General features: G+C 36.4%; 1 protein-coding gene across 6 annotated transcripts in view; it reads left to right on the forward strand.

Moving 5' to 3' along the window:
- The window catches only part of SMG7 (SMG7 nonsense mediated mRNA decay factor), a 99,617-nt gene that overhangs the window by 26,272 nt on the left and 55,109 nt on the right, over positions 1 to 18,236 (forward strand). For 5 of the 6 annotated variants that reach the window (XM_069074399.1, XM_069074401.1, XM_069074398.1 and 2 more), the window contains exon 2: positions 15,716 to 15,875. The exons of the other annotated variant lie outside the window; for it this stretch is intronic. In XM_069074399.1, coding sequence (XP_068930500.1) covers positions 15,838 to 15,875 — 38 coding nt within the window. In that variant the 5' untranslated portion in view covers positions 15,716 to 15,837. The remainder of the gene's footprint in view (positions 1 to 15,715; positions 15,876 to 18,236) is intronic. 6 annotated transcript variants of the gene reach the window in all.

Below are 18,236 nucleotides of genomic sequence, written 5' to 3' on the forward strand. Positions count from 1 at the left end.
AGATACTTAGTGATTGTTTCATTTATTGTATTTATATTTGCATGCCTAGCTTAGCAGTGTTTTCGTAGATGTTTAGTAAATACTCACTGTGTTCATATTGAGATTTTTTTCTAACTTTTGCAGTGCATGGAGACTATTAACTTTTCCCCTGATATATTAGCATTTCATCTTGTGTTTCTTAATTTAAGTAACCTCATACTTAGAATATATTCTTTCCTCACTTTGACTTCTTAGAATCCCTATTATCACCTCCTTTGCTTCCTCCTTCCAAGTTTTCTCATTTGTTAGTGTTCAGTCCTTTTAGTTCCCTTCCCAGGACTTAGCACTATACTTAGCTCAGAAACACTTAATAAATGCTGAATAGAATTGAATGGAGATAGACCATGTATACCACTAGTAATTGTCTTCCTATACTCAAAATTATTTACCTGCTTTTTTGGTCGTAGACACTGTAGTACTACCACCAGTCCATCAACATTCATTTTCCTGGTTCCCAGTATACACATACAACCTCACACTAGAACAGGGGTGGGGAACCTGCAGCCTTGAGGCCACATGTAGCCCTCTTGATCCTCAAAGAAGCCCTTTGAATCCAAGCTTCTCAGTCAAAGGACCGAACCTAAGGGCCTAGAAGGCTACATATGGCCTCGAGGCCACAAGTTCCCCACCCTTGTACTAGTTCATAAAAGAGATGTTCTTTTTAAAAAAAAAAAAACCGTGTGTTCTAGAGATGGTGAATTTCAGGACACTATTCTGTGGTTTTTATCATTGTGATAGTAACAAAATTAAGATTTTATTTTAAAAATCATGTTCCTATCAAGAAATTCTCAGGATGGCAACTGTACTTGATCATGAACCCAGTAGATATGAACAAAACTGAATTATTGCAAAATAGAGAGGAATGGGGAGGAGGGTGTGGATGATATTTGTCATGGACACAGTCACTGTTTTTCTGAGTTGTGGTGCCAATCAGATCCAAAAGGGAAAGAGTCCTGAAGAGTTTTAGCTTGACCTTGTCTTAGAAGAGTAGGAATTGTGATTGTTCTGAGGCACTATAGATAATAGGAGATAACATAAGCTCTTTATGTCTGCCTAACTTCAGTTTATCCTGTATGTTTGAGTGTAAGTGTGTCTTGTTCATGGTTGTTTGTATGGTGTTTTCCCTAATTGTGACCTCCTTTCTTTGACTCTCCAAGTGCTAAGCACAGTGTCTGACACATGGTAGGTACTTAATGCTAGTTGACTGCCTCTAAACAGATTTCCTTGCTAAGATCACTTATGTGCATCCCTAAGTACAAACATGTTTATTTAAATAAAGAAACTAATAAACATAATAGATATATAGATTCTATCCCTCTTTTAGAAATGGATTGCATCAGAATTTTTTTTTGTAAATTTTGTTGTTTGAAATACATTTTCTCATAGAAATAATTGGGGCACATCTAGGTTAAATTATGGCTTTGCCACCTGTATGACCTTGGGCATATAATTTAATTCTCCAAGCCTCAGGGATTGAAGTATTCCTTCTATCTATAAAGTTATTATCCTTTATATGGGTGTTAGGCTAGCTTCTATGAGCTATTTTAACCCATTATGTAAATAAAATATAGGCCAGAACTTAACTTCCATTTGCAATACAATTTCTCTAAGGAAAATATATATATATATTTATTTATTTATTTTTTTTTTTGCTTTTTGGAGGGGGGAAGGTAGGGCAATTGGGGTCAAGTGACTTGCCCAGGGTTGGCTAGGCTTATGTTAAGTGTCTGAGTTCATATTTGAACTCAGGTCCTTGTGATTCCAGAGATGGTGCTGTATTCACTGCACCACTTAGCCGAGCCCCCCCTCCGTCCCCCACCCCCAATTTTTTAAATTGAAATTTGGGCTAGAACATTTTCCTTCCCAATAGCACTGTATAGTAATTCAGTTGTCCAAAGTTGTTTCTCACATTGTAAATACATTTCCTATATTCAGGTTGTTGAATGCTCATCTATAAAGTCTCTTTGTATTGGGCTCTTTTTCAGTTGTAAGTATGAGGTGATTCTCTGACTTCTAGTCCTCCCCACTATTGGCAATGAAAATTTACTAATTAAGTTTACAATGAAATCTGCCTTTTTCTGAGCAGCCTTTGGTCATGAGGATCATTGTTTGAATAGGCTTAAACTCAGTGGAACATGAGGTTATTATATAGATTGTAAGGGCTTTCACTGTAAGAGGGAGCATGACTCACTTGAATACCATCTATAATCAACACACATCACATAGGGTTCCCCCCCCCGCCTTAAGGTGGTTCTTATGGTTTTGTTCAAGTTTAATGGGTTTTCATGAACAGTTTCTTGATTTATTGAAGTGGCAGTTATCCTTCTAGCCCAATCCAGACTGGATTCTTATGTGAGCAGGTAATTAAGACTCACTCATTCTAGCTACACCTCCTTCCCTCTCCAAAATGATTTTTTTTTTTCTTATATGAGCTAAAGAATTTCATTCTGAGCCAGGAGGTCTTTTTTCCATCTAGAGATTCTAATCCAGGCAATTAATGGAAAGACTGATTTTTATATGGATACATAATAGTACTTTTTACTCTTTAAGCAGAGCTAGGTTAGAAGACTACCTTGTAGAACTTTTCAGATCTCAAAGATTATGTCTACTGAGGAAACAAAGCATAACACTAGTGAGCAAATCTCTCTCTTACAGAGGAAAGTTTTGAGCTTGTTATAGTAGTGGGGGTCTGACTAAAAAATATTTTTAAAAGTAAAATTTTTATTACTATCATGTTTTTTACATCACTCACATCTTTAGAAGTATGTGTATTTCCTTCCTCTCAGAGAGCTATTCTCTATTTAAGAAATAAAACAAAAACCTAACCTATAATTTGGAAAAGTCAGATATTGAGTATTTCACACTCATAGTCTCCCATCTCAGCAGTGAGGGAGGTGCCTTATTTCTATTGGGGGGGGCAGGGGAGGCTAACCTTAGTCATTAAAATTTCTCAGCATTTCTCTTCGGTTTAATTGTTGTTCTTTCTACATTGTTGTGATTTTTCTATGTTCTGATTATGAAAAACACCCCCAGAGTTTATCCCTCATGGATAAAACATTAGGAGAGCTCCTAAATCAGGGATTCTTAACCTTTTTGGGATGTGGACAACTTTGGCAGTCCTTTGAAGTTCACAGACTCCTCCTTGGAATAATGTTTCTAAATCAATAAAATTAAAAAGGGTTACAAAAGAAACCAAAAGTTAGTGAAAATATAGATGTAATGGTTTTCCCATCCAAAGTCAGGGATTTGTTGAAATCTTTTGGGATTCATGGACTCCAGGTTTAAAAATTCCTGCCCTAAACTTTAGACTCCTAAAAATGAACATTGTCAAAGAAAAAGAAAATGAAAATGAAAATACTCTGCAGAAAAGGAGCAATCAAATGAGCAGGTTGGGAAATGATGATGCTATCTAGCATTTATGTAGCCCTTTAAGGCTTGCAAAAACACTTTTTGTAGTTTGTATCATTTGATACAAACAACCCTGGGAGGCAGTAGCTATTAATACCCATTTGACAGATGAGGAAACTGAAGCAGAGAGAGGTTAAGTGGCTTTTCCCAGGGTCACATGACTAGATTTGAACACAGGTCTTTGTGACTCCAGATCAAGCACTCTGTACACTGTGCCTATAACAAAATAAATACTATGGATTAAAAGAAACTTGATATAATGATGATTTAACATCAACACATGCCTGTCCTCCCATCCATCCATCTCCTCCATTTAAGCTGGAATAATTTTTGTTAGATTTAACATTATGGATGTTTATACATAGGAAAGAAAATTAAATTAGATTGAACAAGTAGGGTTAAAAAAAATTGACATCACTACAAGGTGAATAAGACAAGATAAAACTCACCAATTTTGAATTATCATTGGATAATTTAAGTAAAGATGGAATTGGTGATAAATAGAATTGGCCTGAATCAGATAAAATGGCACAGGTGGCAGGTGAATTACTGCAAAAACAATTGGGAAAAATCAATTCAACCAGAAAGAATCTTATGAGTGTTGGAATTAGAGGATAGAGCCTAGAGAGAGAGTTTAAGAGTTTTTTAACCTCAAATTGGGAAGAACAAGAGTCTGATCACAATATTTCAGGAAATGATTCAAGATAATTTTCTAGAACAATTAAAATCAAGGGTTAAATTGAAGGTCAATCAACAGTCTTTTGTTAAGCATCTACTGTGTTACAGTGTACTAAGCTTAGTCTCTGGGGATACAAGCGCAAAAGTAAAATAATCCCTGGGATTATATAGGGGGTAAATATGGGTGATGGGGAAATGGTAGTTTTTCTAGGAACCAACATCTACCAGGGTTTCTTTGCCAAGGCAAACCCCTTTACATGTATGAGTAATCCTATTCTATTCCAGCTTCACCAGGTTTCCCCCTCTATCCTAACCAGTCTTTCACATTTCTTTGAATATTTCACTTTTTACCAGCTTCTTCTCTACTGCTTACAAGCATAATTCCTTACTTGACTCATACTGTCCACCCTAACCATTGTTTTATATCTTTCTTCCCTTTTGTGGCTAAACTCCTTGAAAAGGCCTTCTATAATCAGTACCTCTACTTTCTTTTTCTCTTTAACTTCTGGCTTCTGGTCTTATTCAACCAAAATTGTTCTTTCCATAGTTATTGATGATTTCTAAACTTCCAAATCTAGTGATCTTTTCTCAATCCCCATTCTTTTTCACCTTTCTGCAAGCTTTGACATTTGTCTTATCACCTTCTTCTTGAACTCTCTTTTTTCTCTCTAGGTTTTCAAGACACCACTCGGTCCTGCTTCTCTCCTCCTCTGTATATGATTATTCCTTCTCAGTTTTCAGCCAAGTCATTCATACCTGCTGATGGTGGGTGTTTCCCAAGGCTCTCAGTTCTGGACACTCTTCATTCTAGTATTTCACTTGGTGATCTCATCAGCTCTCGTTGTTTCTTATATTTGCAGATGACTCTTAGATGTACTTGTCTAGCCCTAACCTCTCTCTTAACCTCCAGTCTTAGGTCTCCAACTGCTTATTAGCTATCTTGAAGTGGATGTCCCATACACATCTTAAACTCAACACGTCAAAAACAGCTCATTCCCAAACCCTCTCTTCTTTTCATTTCTCTGTTACTGTCAAGGGTTCAACCACTATCCTTGAGCCAGGCTTGAAATCTAGGAGTTAATTTGGACTTCATCCAGGAATCTGGATTCAGCAGAGATTTAAGTACAAATAATAAGGAACAGCACCTGCTCTCAAGAAACTTAAAATTTAATAAGGAACACTGTTGTTGCTATTCAGTGTTTGAATTTGCGAAGATGAGTTTTCTTGATTCTGAGCTCACTGCTGTTATTCACTGTGCCACCTAACTGTAATAGGAATGGAATTTAAAGATCCCCCTGTATTGGCTTGGTTTTTGGATTGATTGTATTAAAACCCAGACTTGTGGGGCAGCCAGGTAGCACAGCAAGTAAGAGCACTGGCTCCAGTGTTGAGAAGACCTGGAGATCGAATCCCGGGCTCAGACACTTAGCACCCACTCAGAAACACCTGGCCGTGTAACCTTGAGCAAGTTAACCCCAATTGCTTAGGGGTGGCCAGGTGGCTCAGCGAGTAAGAGTACCGGCTCCAGTGTCGGGACGACCTGGAGATCGAATCCCAGGCTCAGACACTCAGCACCACACCCAGAAATAACTGGCCGTGTAACCTTGAGCAAGTTACTTAACCCTGATTGCTTAAAAATAAAAAAAAACCCAGACTTGTGAATCCCACTTGGTGGGATGGACTTGTTGATGTGAAAAGAGAGGGCTGAACTGGGAGGAGCTGGTGACATAAATTTAGAGAGACACAAGAGAGAGTCAGAAGAACTTTTTGGAGGCAGAGACTGAGAGGATTGCTGAGGGCCATTTTGAATTGCCCAGGACTTTTGAGAGCTGCCACCCAGAGTTGCCAAGGACTGAGGAGACATGGCTGTTATGCTGGTACTTTTTTGGTCTGTTTTGATGTTGTTTTGCCAGATTCGTCCACTGGTGAAAGACAGTCCTGTTGTTGAAGAGGACTTGGAACCTTGCTGTTGATTCAGAGCTCCTGAGACTGTTCTGCAGACAGAGAGTGAATTCTGTCCACTGGTGAAGGACAGTGCTGTTGTTGCAGAGGACTTGGAACCTTGCTGTTGGTTCAGAAGCCCTGAAGAAGGATTTTCTTGTTGTATGTTTACAGAAATCCTGGAAAGGGGTTTTGCTAATGTTTTCAGGGGTCCTAGGACTGTTCTGCAGACAGAGAATGAATTAATGAAGACACTGGCAATGTATCTTGTGCCCTCGCTAAGCTTTGTCTCCCCAGGAACAAAGATTGCTGAGAACTTGCCTCTTGTCAAGATGAAGAAAAGACCTCCATTTGGGTATTAAATGCTGTTTTTAAGCTTGTTGTAACTCTGGGGTAGATTCAATTGTGATCCAAGGGTGGGGAACTTTTGATCTTTTTGTGCTCTGTGATTAAACAAATGAATGTACTTATGATTGGAAACTAATCTCCATTTGAGAAGAGGGGCTTTGTGATGGACTAAATGAATGTACACAGCCTAGGGGTGGAGTAGTATTTAGAAGAGGGACTTTGTGATTGATTAAATGAATGTAATGTCCATGGGTGGGGTAGTACTTGGAGATTATTAAATCACACTTGGTAAATGCTGTATTTTGAATTATGCTATATATTGATTCTCATTGTTCTTAATTTGTCACTGAATAAAATGGAGAGCACCTATGCTGGTATTTTGAACCTTGGGAAGTTGCCTTTGCTTGGCATTACACTAACTGTCCAAAGGAACAAGGAGACATGTACAATTAACTTTAATATACAGAACAATATAAGTGTATGAGTGTTGTCTGTCAATCTACTGATGTCCTTGAGTAGTCATTTAATAAGCATTAAGTTCTATGTGCCAGGCACTGTGTGCTAAACTCTGGAGAGACAAAGAAAAGTATCATTGGCCTCAAGGAGCTCACATCCACGTATGGGAGACATGCGAAGAACTACGTAAATGTGAGATAAATACAGAGTGCATAGAAGGTAATCTTGGAGAGAAAGCACAAGCAGGGAGGCAGTTAGGAGGCCAGTATGTATGTGGAATTGGCCTGGACCAGGATGGAAAAGGCTTCCTACACCAGAAGGAAGCCAGAGAAGCTAAAAGGCAGAAGTGAGGAGGTAGAGAATTCTTTTAGAATTTAAGATTCATCCAAAGCATTAATAATAACAACATAATACAATTATCTCATTAGGTGAAAGCCATGTGCTAGGTGGGGTCTCTGAAGAAAAACGGTTAACACTGGTGTATTGGGAGTTCAGGCCTTAGGGGATAACACTGGAGGCTTCTTGGAAGAGATGTTATCTGAGTTTGGACTTTAGAGAATAGGAATGCATTCAGTTGGTGAAATGAGCAATGGATCTTCCAGTTTTAGGAAATAGAATGATCAAAGGCATAGAGATGGGAAAATATGGGATGCAGTGGGAGGAGATTTCAGGATAGTCTTGTTTGGCTAGAGCATAGTCATTAAAAGAGAACCATGAGATAATACTGGAAAGGTAGGGTAGTAGAATAATTTTATGGGAGAAATATACTGTAAGTTAGTTTAACTTTTGGCTTTAAGTAGATAGATATCTTTGATGTTTCATACCTACTACCATTGTACCTAAATGTATTCAGATTTTTGAATACTTAAGTTTTTCAGTAGATAATTTTGACATTGATCAGCAGTGTTTTAGCCATCTATCATACAAGATCTGACTGTTCTTTGCTTCTGTTTTTCCTTCCCCCTCTTTCCATCAGTTTCATTATGAACTGTGGAATTGGTCACTACAAAAAAAGTTTATTTTCAATCAGTCAAGATTTTTCTCTGGAGTGAGAATGATTTTTAAAAAGACCTTGACAGAAAAGTAATAATGTCATCTCATAATTACACTTTCCACATGTATTAATTTACTTAGCAGACATTAAGAGCAGTACATTGTGCTAGTGCCGAGGGAGAAAGATATTAGGATAACTATGATAGCTTAAGAAACATAAGTTAATGGAAACTTTAAAAAAAAAAAAAGAAATTTTGGGGTGGCGAGGTGGCACAGTGAACAGAGCACCAGTCCTGGAGTCAGGAGGACCTGAGTTCAAATCCGACCTCAGATACTTACCACAAAAACTAGCTGTGTGACCCTTGGCAAGTCACTTTTAACCCCAATTGCCCTCCAAAAAAAAAAAAAGGAAATTTAACAGTGGGCCATATTTTCTCACCATTTCTTGATTAACCGAAAAGTGTAGAGTATGTGAGATCCCGCTGATTATTGATTACCACAAAAATATTAAAAAGATATGATTGAATAGTACAACACACTGCCTTCCAGGTTCTTTTCCAGTGAGGCATGTGTCATCCCCACATCAAAATTGTTTAAGATTCCTTGAATGACATAACAGAAATAGGCCTGTTCAGCAACTCTAATGATACATGTTAGGTGAAACATCAATGAGGGAGGTGTATCTTCACCAGAGTTTTTACCACTGTGATGAAGGGCCATATTCAAGTTGAAGGTTTCTCTGTGGATGCCGATGTAAGTCTTCCATATGCTTATGTTTGTGTGAAATCAGCAAAATGACATATATACAAGACTCTGCAGTTACTGAAAAGAGTTTGCCCCCACAGCCACAGGAAAGATTAAATGAGTAATTATTGCCCAGATTTTAATTTGCTTTTGAATGAATGACATAGAGTTTGTCCCTGTCTCTGTCTCTCTCTCTGTCTCTCTCTCTCTCTCTCATTCACTCTTTCTCTCGCTCTAGCTCTCTTGGACAGAAGGTACAGATGGATTAATTGGGTCTTGACTATAAAGCAAGTCATTTTGCTTTTAGAAAATTACAACTCCCATTTACTGACCTCAAACTTCCCATGAAAACAAGGACCTTATAATTTTTTTTCTTTCTCTTTTATTTTCTCCCTCTCGCCATCCATTCACCATCTCCCCAAACCATTGAAAAAGCAAGCAATATATCCATTGTACATAGTCATGCAAAACATTTCTGTATTAGCTATGTTGCCCCTCACTCCCCCCAAATTAAAAATAAAAACAAGAAAAATAAGAGTGAAAAAAATATACTTCAGTCTGCACTCAGAGTTCATCAGTTGTCCTTGGAGGTAGATAGCAGTTTTCACCATGAGTCCTTTGTGTAATTATCACATTTTTATTGATATTTTCTGTTTCTTACATCACCATAGTATCCCATCTATCTGTCTCCCTTCTCTGTGAGAGCCATCCTAAGAGAGGGGAAAAATCAACACATTTGATCCATACTTTGAAAAACTCCAAAAACACTACCAAGAGGTGTCTTCCCATATCTCTTCATCCGAATTCCATTTAATCTTTATAATTCTATTTATTTATTTTTTGGTGTTCTTTCCTTTTACATTGTTATAGTTAGCTCTGTATATTGTTTGTTTGGCTCTGCTTACTTCACCCTCCATCCGTTCATATAGATCTTTCCATGCTTCTCAATATTCATTACATACATAATTTCTTAGTAGTGCAGTAATATCCCATTACAATCATGTACCAAAATTTGTTTAGCCTTACTCCAATTGATGAATATCTACCTTGTTTCCTTTTTTTTTTTTTTTTGGCTTTTTGGAGGGCAATTGGGGTTGAGTGACTTGCCTAAGGTCACACGTCTAGGTTTTGTTTTTCTGTGTGTGTGTGTGTGTGTGTGTGTGTGTGTATGTTAAGTGTCTGAGGCCAGATCCGAACCCAGGGTCCTCCTGACTCCAGGGCCGGTGCTCTATTCACTGCGCCACCTAGCCTCCTTTTTTGTTTCCAATTCTTAGGAAGAGTCAGGAAAAGTCTTGTTATAAATATTTTGGTGTATATGGGGACTTTCTTATTGATGGTGTCTTTAGAGTATAAGCACAGTAATGGAGTCTGGTTCAAATAGTTTGAACATTTTCATTACTTTATTTGCATAATTCCAAATAATTTTTCAAAATAGTTGTACTTTTGACATTTTTTGTCATTTTTGCCAATTTACAGGGTGTGGGGTGAGATATCAGGGTTGTTTTAATTAATTCGTCTTATTAGTGATTTGGAGCATTTTCCCATGTGACTATTAAAACTTTTCAGTTTTTCTTAACAAACTATTCATATCCTTTGACCATGTATCTATTGGGGGATGGTTTTTAGTTTTATTAGACCAGGGGTAGTAGGGGATTTGTTCTGTGAAGTTTGGATTCAGTCAGATGGGTTTCCCCATCCCTGTATTGGACAAATTTGATACAAAGATTTTTCCCCCATTTGACCACTTCCCTTCTTATCCTAGATGCATTAATGATTATCTGTGCAGAAGCTTTTCAGTTTCAAGTAATCAAAGTTATCTATTTTATCTTCTGTAATTGCCATTCCTTTTTTTTGTTAAGAATACATCTCTTACCAATAACTGTGAGAGATACATGATCTTTTTCTCTTCCGACTTTTTAAGAATGTATTGTGGTGTGTGATGTAATAAGGTATTGATCTAAGTCTAATTTCTGCCATATTACTTTCCAGTTTTCCCAGCAGTTTTCATCAAAAAGGGAGTTTTTCCCTAGGTAATTTGTGTTTTCCATTTTGCCAAACACTGGATTTTTTTTTTTTTTGTCTTTTTGGAGGGGGGAAGGCAGGGCAATTGGGGTTAAGTGACTTGCCCAAGGTCACATGGCTAGTTTTTTTGTGTTGTGTCTGAGGCCAGATTTGAACTCAGGTCCTCCTGACTCCAGGGCCAGTGCTCTATTCACTGAGCCACCTAGCTGCCCCCAAACACTGGATTTTTAATAAAGTTCTGTTGTTTCTGAATCTTCCTTACATAGTGTCTTTCATTGATTTAACTCTTTTCTCCAACCAGTAACAGATGATTTTGATAACTACTGCTGTGTAATATAGTTTGAGTTGTAGTTTCTCCTTTGTCCTTTTCATCATTTCCCTTGATATTTTTGATCTTTTGTTTTTCCAAATGAATTTTGTTATCATTTTATCAAGCTCAATAAAGTATCCCTGTAGTAATTTGGTTGGTATAAAATTTAAAATGTAAGTTAATTTTGTTAACGTCTTGGTCATTTTTTTATGTTGGTCCAGCCTAGTCATGAGCACTGAATTATTCCAGCCATTTAGGTTTATTTCCTTAAAGAATGCTTTATAATTTAATCTATACAAGTCTTTTTGTGTGTTTTGGGAGGTTGATCACCTGATATTTTATGCATTTTGTAGTTAATTTGAAATGAGATTTCCCTCCTTACTGTTGTTTCTTGTGTTTTATTATTATTATATAGAAATGCTATTGAATTTTGAGGATTTATTTTATAGTCTGCAACTTTGCTAAAGCTATTAAGTGTCTCAGTTAATATCTTTGCAGTTTCTTTCTCATTGCTAATACATTTCCAGCATTCCCAGAACTATATGGGACCTTTCTTTTTAATGACAATTACTGGTGGTGTTAAAAGTCAGTGGGATGTGGCATGCAGAGATCTCCAAAGAATTTAAGGTGCCACACAGAAAGCAGTGGATAGAAACCTGGTGGCTTCACAGTGGCTACAACATACTCCCAACGAGAGCTTTGAAGGAGCATAGAAGTAAAAGATGTGAACAAGGAATTGTGTGATATAGAACATAATTGGTTAGATCAAGAGAAAGTAAAGGCATAGCCACAGTGCTGCATAATATCTTCATTCACAATGTGAAGAGAAAGCAGGGATGGCCTCCCTAAACATTGAATGAATCCTCTGTGGAGAACCTTTCTAAGGACAAGGACAACAGTGTTATAGGATCATCAGACATGAACAGGTTGTGAAATGCACCATTGGGGAAGACTTGCACGTCTGTTACCAACAGATCCATTTTAATGAAGTTGATTGATTACAAAAATAATTGATGTGGTGGATCCTGAAGTTACAGCTTAGTTATTAAGATAGGCTTCTTGACTGAACTGTTGGTAAGAAGCATATTTTTGGCTATAATAGATGTGGGAAAATTTGTATAAATTTAAAAACAACATACACATACATGGTTGGTGTGTTTTGAGATAAAATTGTGTACTTCTGTTTCGGTGCCAGCGTGTGGTCCATTGATTTCAGCATTTTTCCTTTGGTATTGTGTCACCAAATAAGTTAATTTGACTTGATTTCCTGCCAGTGGTCATACTTGCTAATTGGGGGGCGAGTATTTTTGGTGCCAAAAATGGCTTTGACATAGTGCTGTCTGAGTGGGCCTAAAATTAGTAGCCCCAGATTTTCAACAGGATACAACTTAATCCATCAGTGTCATAGGTTACAGTGTAATACTACATTGTTGGAATATTGTACCTACTTTGTACAAGAGATTGATCCACTTTTTTTTTTTGTTTGATTAGCTCATTTGTACTAAAAATAGTTTTCATCATGTTTCCAGATTTGTGTGTTTTTGAAATTTAGTTGTCTTAAGAAATTGTAATAAGAAAAAATGGAATTATAAATTTCATATTTTGTATCACAAAGCATGTTTGGTTTCCTGAAAACTTGATAAGCATTGTGTAAGGCTTATATAATTAAGGATATTATTAGTTGGTACACCCTATTTTAAGAGATACTGGTAAGTGACAATATCTTGGGATTTAGCCTTTAACAGAATTTCTAACCCCTTCATTTAAAGATGAGGAAATTGATATGCAAGGTGGCAAATTGCTCTTAGGTAGGAAGCAAAGCCAGGTAATTGGAACTCCAGTACTTTTGACTTTAAATCCAGTGTATTCAACTAATTTTTAAATTCTGCGTCTATTTATTTTACATTCTCCTTTTGCATCTTATGTACATGGTATAATATAGAATGATAGACTTGGAAGAGGAAAGGAAATATTAATTGGGATGGCAGTGACAATTTTAGCTAGATAGTTCCCTACCCTTTGAAGCAGTGATTTTTTTGTCCAACATTGGCATTATTTTTGCAATGCTCATATGGCATTTTTGCTTAACTTGATTTGTTTTGTAATTTATCAACTTGGAAAATAAAATAACCTGATTTTGTAAGACATTTAGCTGTTTATTTGGATGATAATTCTCTTTTTATAGCACTGATAGGCCATTAGTATTCAAAATTGTTACCAGAATTTTGACTGGCAAATTTATACGAGAGTTTCTGAATCTCATATTTAGTCATATCCTAGCATTTAATTATAGTTGGATTAAGTATATTTTCTTGTTGGCTGTGAACATCTCCAACTTGAATTAATTCAAATCTGTAGTTATGAACTCCTGTAACACTTTGTACTGTTGTAAGACATCTGTAATTTGATTAGTTGTGTAACATATTTTCCACTGAAGTGTGACAGAGCTGAAGCACCAGGTTCAGTGCTTTATTTGTGGGCCCTTAATAAATGTTTGTTAAATGTAGGATAATCCCTTACTGGATTGTCAGTTCCTTGAGGGACAGTGATTGTGTTGTTTTTATTTTTGTATATCCCTAGCCTTTCACATAGCAGGTTAATAATAATAGCTAACATTTATATAGTGCTTTAAAGTTTAAAAAATTATCTAATTTTTTTACAATCTTAGTTAAATGTTTCCTGAAATAAATTGAATCAATATGAACTTAAAACCATAGAGTTCCAAGAGCCAAAAGGGACCTTAACAGATCATCTTTTTATTTTAAACTCTTTTGTCAGAAGTTAGTTTGTGTGAAATAAAATCATTTTCCATTGTTCTAGGAATTTATGTACCTTCTTTCTTCGTTCCAGCTTTAATTTTGTTTTTAAACCTCTTATTTGCTATTTTTAAAAAGTCAGTTGAATCTGAGTAAATGATCTGAGTCATTGTTGCAACTGGCAACCTGCTCTTACAGGATGCTGCTGCTCCTACAAGGATTCTGTGGTGTAACACACCTGTGTGAAGTGTTGAAAAATTTTCAGGTATCAAGAACACTAAAATGATGAAAGGCTGTCATCCTCTTAGACCTAGTGTCTGCTAGAACAGTGTGAAACTAAAAGACTGTAATCATAAGGAACAGAAAGGAAGCTAGTTTTGGTTTCCATCCCATTTCCTCACTTTTTTCTCATCAAAATTTTAAAATGTTCTTCAAAATGCTTAACAAATTTTTTCCCTAAGATTATTTAATAATTTGAAAGTGGATGGTTCAATGTTAATGAGAGAAAAAAACAAAGTGGATGAACAAGACCCCTTGTTGACATAATGACAGTGTCTGAAGAGCCAGCAATTTAAGCCAATTAGAGAGTGTGTGTATGTTTTGTGTGTGAAATTTGAGGTGTATAATTTCTAATGTGCTGCAAAAAGTGCTTATCTTTTGTATGAATTTTTTTTTCTAATGATGCTGTATGGTTTTAAATCATGAAAGAATTACCAAAGATGACTTGGTGAAAATAAGGTGCAACTTAAGAAAGCTGGTGAAAATAAGGTGCATCAATGACATGTGTTGACCAGAAAAGTAGGTGGCATGATCAGTGTAGTAAGATTTAGTGAAAGTAGATGTACCCAAGGATCAAAGGTACCTTCACTGTTACAACAGAGAAAAACCTCCATGTTTTTTGAGTAGGTCCTTGAATGGAGGATTAATTTAGAAAGTTGGTAAAATTATATAGGCTGTGATGATGTGGTGCCACTATGATCTTCACTGGTGGAGGGAGTATTTGCACTGATAATCATAGAACTATGTAAATATGACCCAAACACACATTTTCACCTGCCACCTTCTATTTACATTTCCTAATGTTGACTAAGTGGAAGGGGATTTAAGCTACAGGTGAGAAATTTGAAAGTAAAGTAACATCTGTGGTCAAGTAAGATTAAAATTGTAAGACTTGATATAATTTTGACATTACTTGGGAGAGTTTATATCTTCTGGGGTGTTAGGAGAAAAGCCTGAATACAGTCTAATGAATGTCATACACTTCTTGAAGCATTTGGTGTTGGCCAAAATAAAAGATGAACAATAGATAAGTTCCTTTGAAATGCTAAAAGTGGCTTATTTGAACTATGGTGTATATGTTATACCAAAACATTTAGCATGACAAAATGATCATGTCTCAACATAATTATAACTGAAGTGTTAGATTTGTGTTTATATGCAGAGGTCATGTGTACACATGAACACGTATACGGCTCAAATAAGTGATCACATTGATTTGAGAGCTTCCTCCAACAATGCAGTTTATGTGCAACCCATTCATGCTTGACCATCCTGTGTGACTACTGGCCATGGCCTAAGTTTACCCCAGGAAGCACACCCAACCTGTTGGAAGCCTCCTTCTCATTATTCTCTTATTGTGAAAATGCTAACATAAAATTCTTTAATGATAGCGGCTATTCCTTTTCTTATTTGAAGTTCCTTAATGGTTATATATTGCTGCCTGTTCACTCCCATCATGTGCCTACCCCTCCATTCATTGCCCTCTGTAGTATTCATTTTTAATTGTTCATTGGCTATTATATTCTATATCGCATTGTTCCTTCAATTCTTTGCCCATTTCTTGTTCATCTGTACCTTCTGTCCTATACATACATACTACTAGACAAGCTCGTAAGATGTTCATCTAAATATATGCCATAAACCTTACAATTCATCTTGGTGTATGTAATAACCTCAACATTCATCATTTATTTAGTCATTCATGTGTGATACTTAGGCTAAACTCTTGAGTGGTTTACAGATCTTTTCCAGGAAGTTCTGCAGTGTTCTGGACTTTGATGCAATCAGCACAATGTCATCTGCATATATGAGCATCTGGAGGACTTCACCATCCCCAGAGAAACCCTATTCAACTTGGACTCTATGTTGCAAATCCTCCACTATGGTGGTGAACAACTTTGGTGAGCATACATCTTCCTGTTTTATGCCTCACCTGATATTTATGATCAGAGGACTGTTGAATAGGGTTAGGCTTTTTGTTTTGTTTTGTTTTGTTTTCCTGTTGTGTCATTCAAAGATCTTGAATCATTTTGATCTGTGGATGGGAGATGCTTGTTGGGAAAGAGCCTATGGAAGCAATAATTTGTATTACTGAACCAATTCCTTTTCCATAATCAACAGTAAACAAAACAAGTTCTTACTTTCTTTGTGTCATATAAAGATATGATCCATTGTTGAATATCACCTATGAAAGTCTGCTTGTTTCTTACATACTGTCATTGAGGATGCTCTAAAGGCATATATAGATAACTCTCAAAGAAATTGTGTAAATTGAAGACTATGTTTATAGGGTTGTCAATTTCTTAAAATTATTTTTCTAAAGATAAAGTCAGAAATTTGTTCTTCCATTTATCTTGAAATGCACTTGGGATTACTTTGCTTAGTTGAATATCTTGCCAAACTTTCTATAAATTAGTTTTACCTTCTTTGACTTCTGTTTTATGAGGTGATACTGTTTATATTAGTCCATCATTCTTCTTTGTAAAAAATTTCAAGCAAGTTCATATTGTAAACCATTGTTACCCTTAGTTGCCACCTTTCTTCACTTGGAAATCAAATTTGGCTGACTAAAGCAGTTCTTGGGCTCTTTTGCTCTTATAACATATTTATAGATGTTAAATTGATTTATAAAATTATTATTAGTGTGGATATTGTCCAATGTTCATTTCTCATTTCTCCAGTGCTATTTGGGTATTTAAATAATTCAGAGATGAGTAGTTTTAGTAGTATGATATATCTTTTCCTCATTATTCGTCTTGCTTTTTTTTTTTACTAATTATGATGTTTACCTTGAAACTTCATTTTTTGATACATAGACCAGGAATCAGTCCCACATCAATTGCAAATCTTTTTCTGTCCATTAGGACTTACTTTATTTTTTGTGATGTTATTTGATACTGATCATATTGTCCAAGGCTTAACAATTCTTTTCTCAAAAAAAGTATTCTTGACATGAAGGTGTGAGAATTCTCTCTAGTCTGCAAGATTTGACCTATCTCATCCCCCTTTCTCAAACCATTTCCCATATAGTTCTTGCTGTCCACATTTTTCAGTCTTTTACTGAAATCACCAGAGTATATGATGAAGTATTAGTGACTTATCCTCCACTTAGATGCAACTTTTATTTTTCATTTCTAGTTTTGCTTATGGAAAGAATGCCAGTATTGATAGGATTCAGCTCTTCCATCAGCATATCCACTCAGTGAACAAGTTTTTGTTTTCTGCACACTACCAAAGGCTATTTCATACTTTACTTTGCTTCATGGGTTTCCATGGCCAAAAATAAAAATTCACCAAGGCAATCTACCGATGATGAGCCTTTCTAAACATAACTGGGTTATTCCTCGAAAAACTGACTTAGTCTCTTTCTGGGACCACACTCAAAACCTTTGTACAGCATAGCAGAACCCATCAAAGTTTATGTTCTGCTGACATAGTTCTCTGAGAACTCAATATCAACTGCACAGCACAATAAGGCATCTGGCTAGGATTTTGTGGAAGAGATATGTCTTGGCATGTGCACGTGATATTTGGGCTATGTAGAGAAGCCACACGAGTCTCTTTTGAGATGACTAGTTTTATAGAATAGTATTCCATACTTCTGATTGCTCTAAAATACCAGTAACTCCCTATTACTTCTAGTGTTTTATTGGAAGGTGTAAATAGCATTAGCTCTCAACTCCCAAGCAGCAATATGGCAGTTGCCAGATTTGTCACAGGTTGCCAGAAAAAAAACAAAGCATCTTATTCTGAAAGAAGCTTTTCCTCCATTGCTGGTGAGTTTGATGCTTGTTCTTGTGGTAAAGAAGGAATATATAAAGGTTCCCACTTGTCATTGTTACCATACACACACACATACATACACCATAAGGAATATATAAAGGTTCCCACTTGTCATTGTTACCATACACACACACATACATACACCATAAATGAGTGCTACCAACATAAATTCCCTCTTATGTCAGGGTTTCTTCTTTTTTTTTTTTTAAGCAGTCGGGGTTAAGTAAACTTGCTCAAGGTTACACAGCCAGTTATTTCTGGGTGTGGTGCTGAGTGTTCTCTACCGGGATTCGATCTCCAGGTCATCCCGACACTGGAGCCCATGCTCTTACTCACTGAGCCACTTGGCCGCCCCTTATGTCAGGGTTTCTTACCTGGTATGGATAGATCCCTATAGTGTCTATGAATAGATTTCAGAGGGTCTGTGAATTTGGATGGTGGAAAAATACTTATCTATTTTTATTAACCTCTAACAGAAA

Source organism: Petaurus breviceps, unplaced genomic scaffold (assembly GCF_028583685.1).
Source record: "Petaurus breviceps papuanus isolate PSGF00001 unplaced genomic scaffold, PetGlider_PUasm1.0 90895, whole genome shotgun sequence".
Lineage (NCBI taxonomy): Eukaryota > Metazoa > Chordata > Mammalia > Diprotodontia > Petauridae > Petaurus > Petaurus breviceps.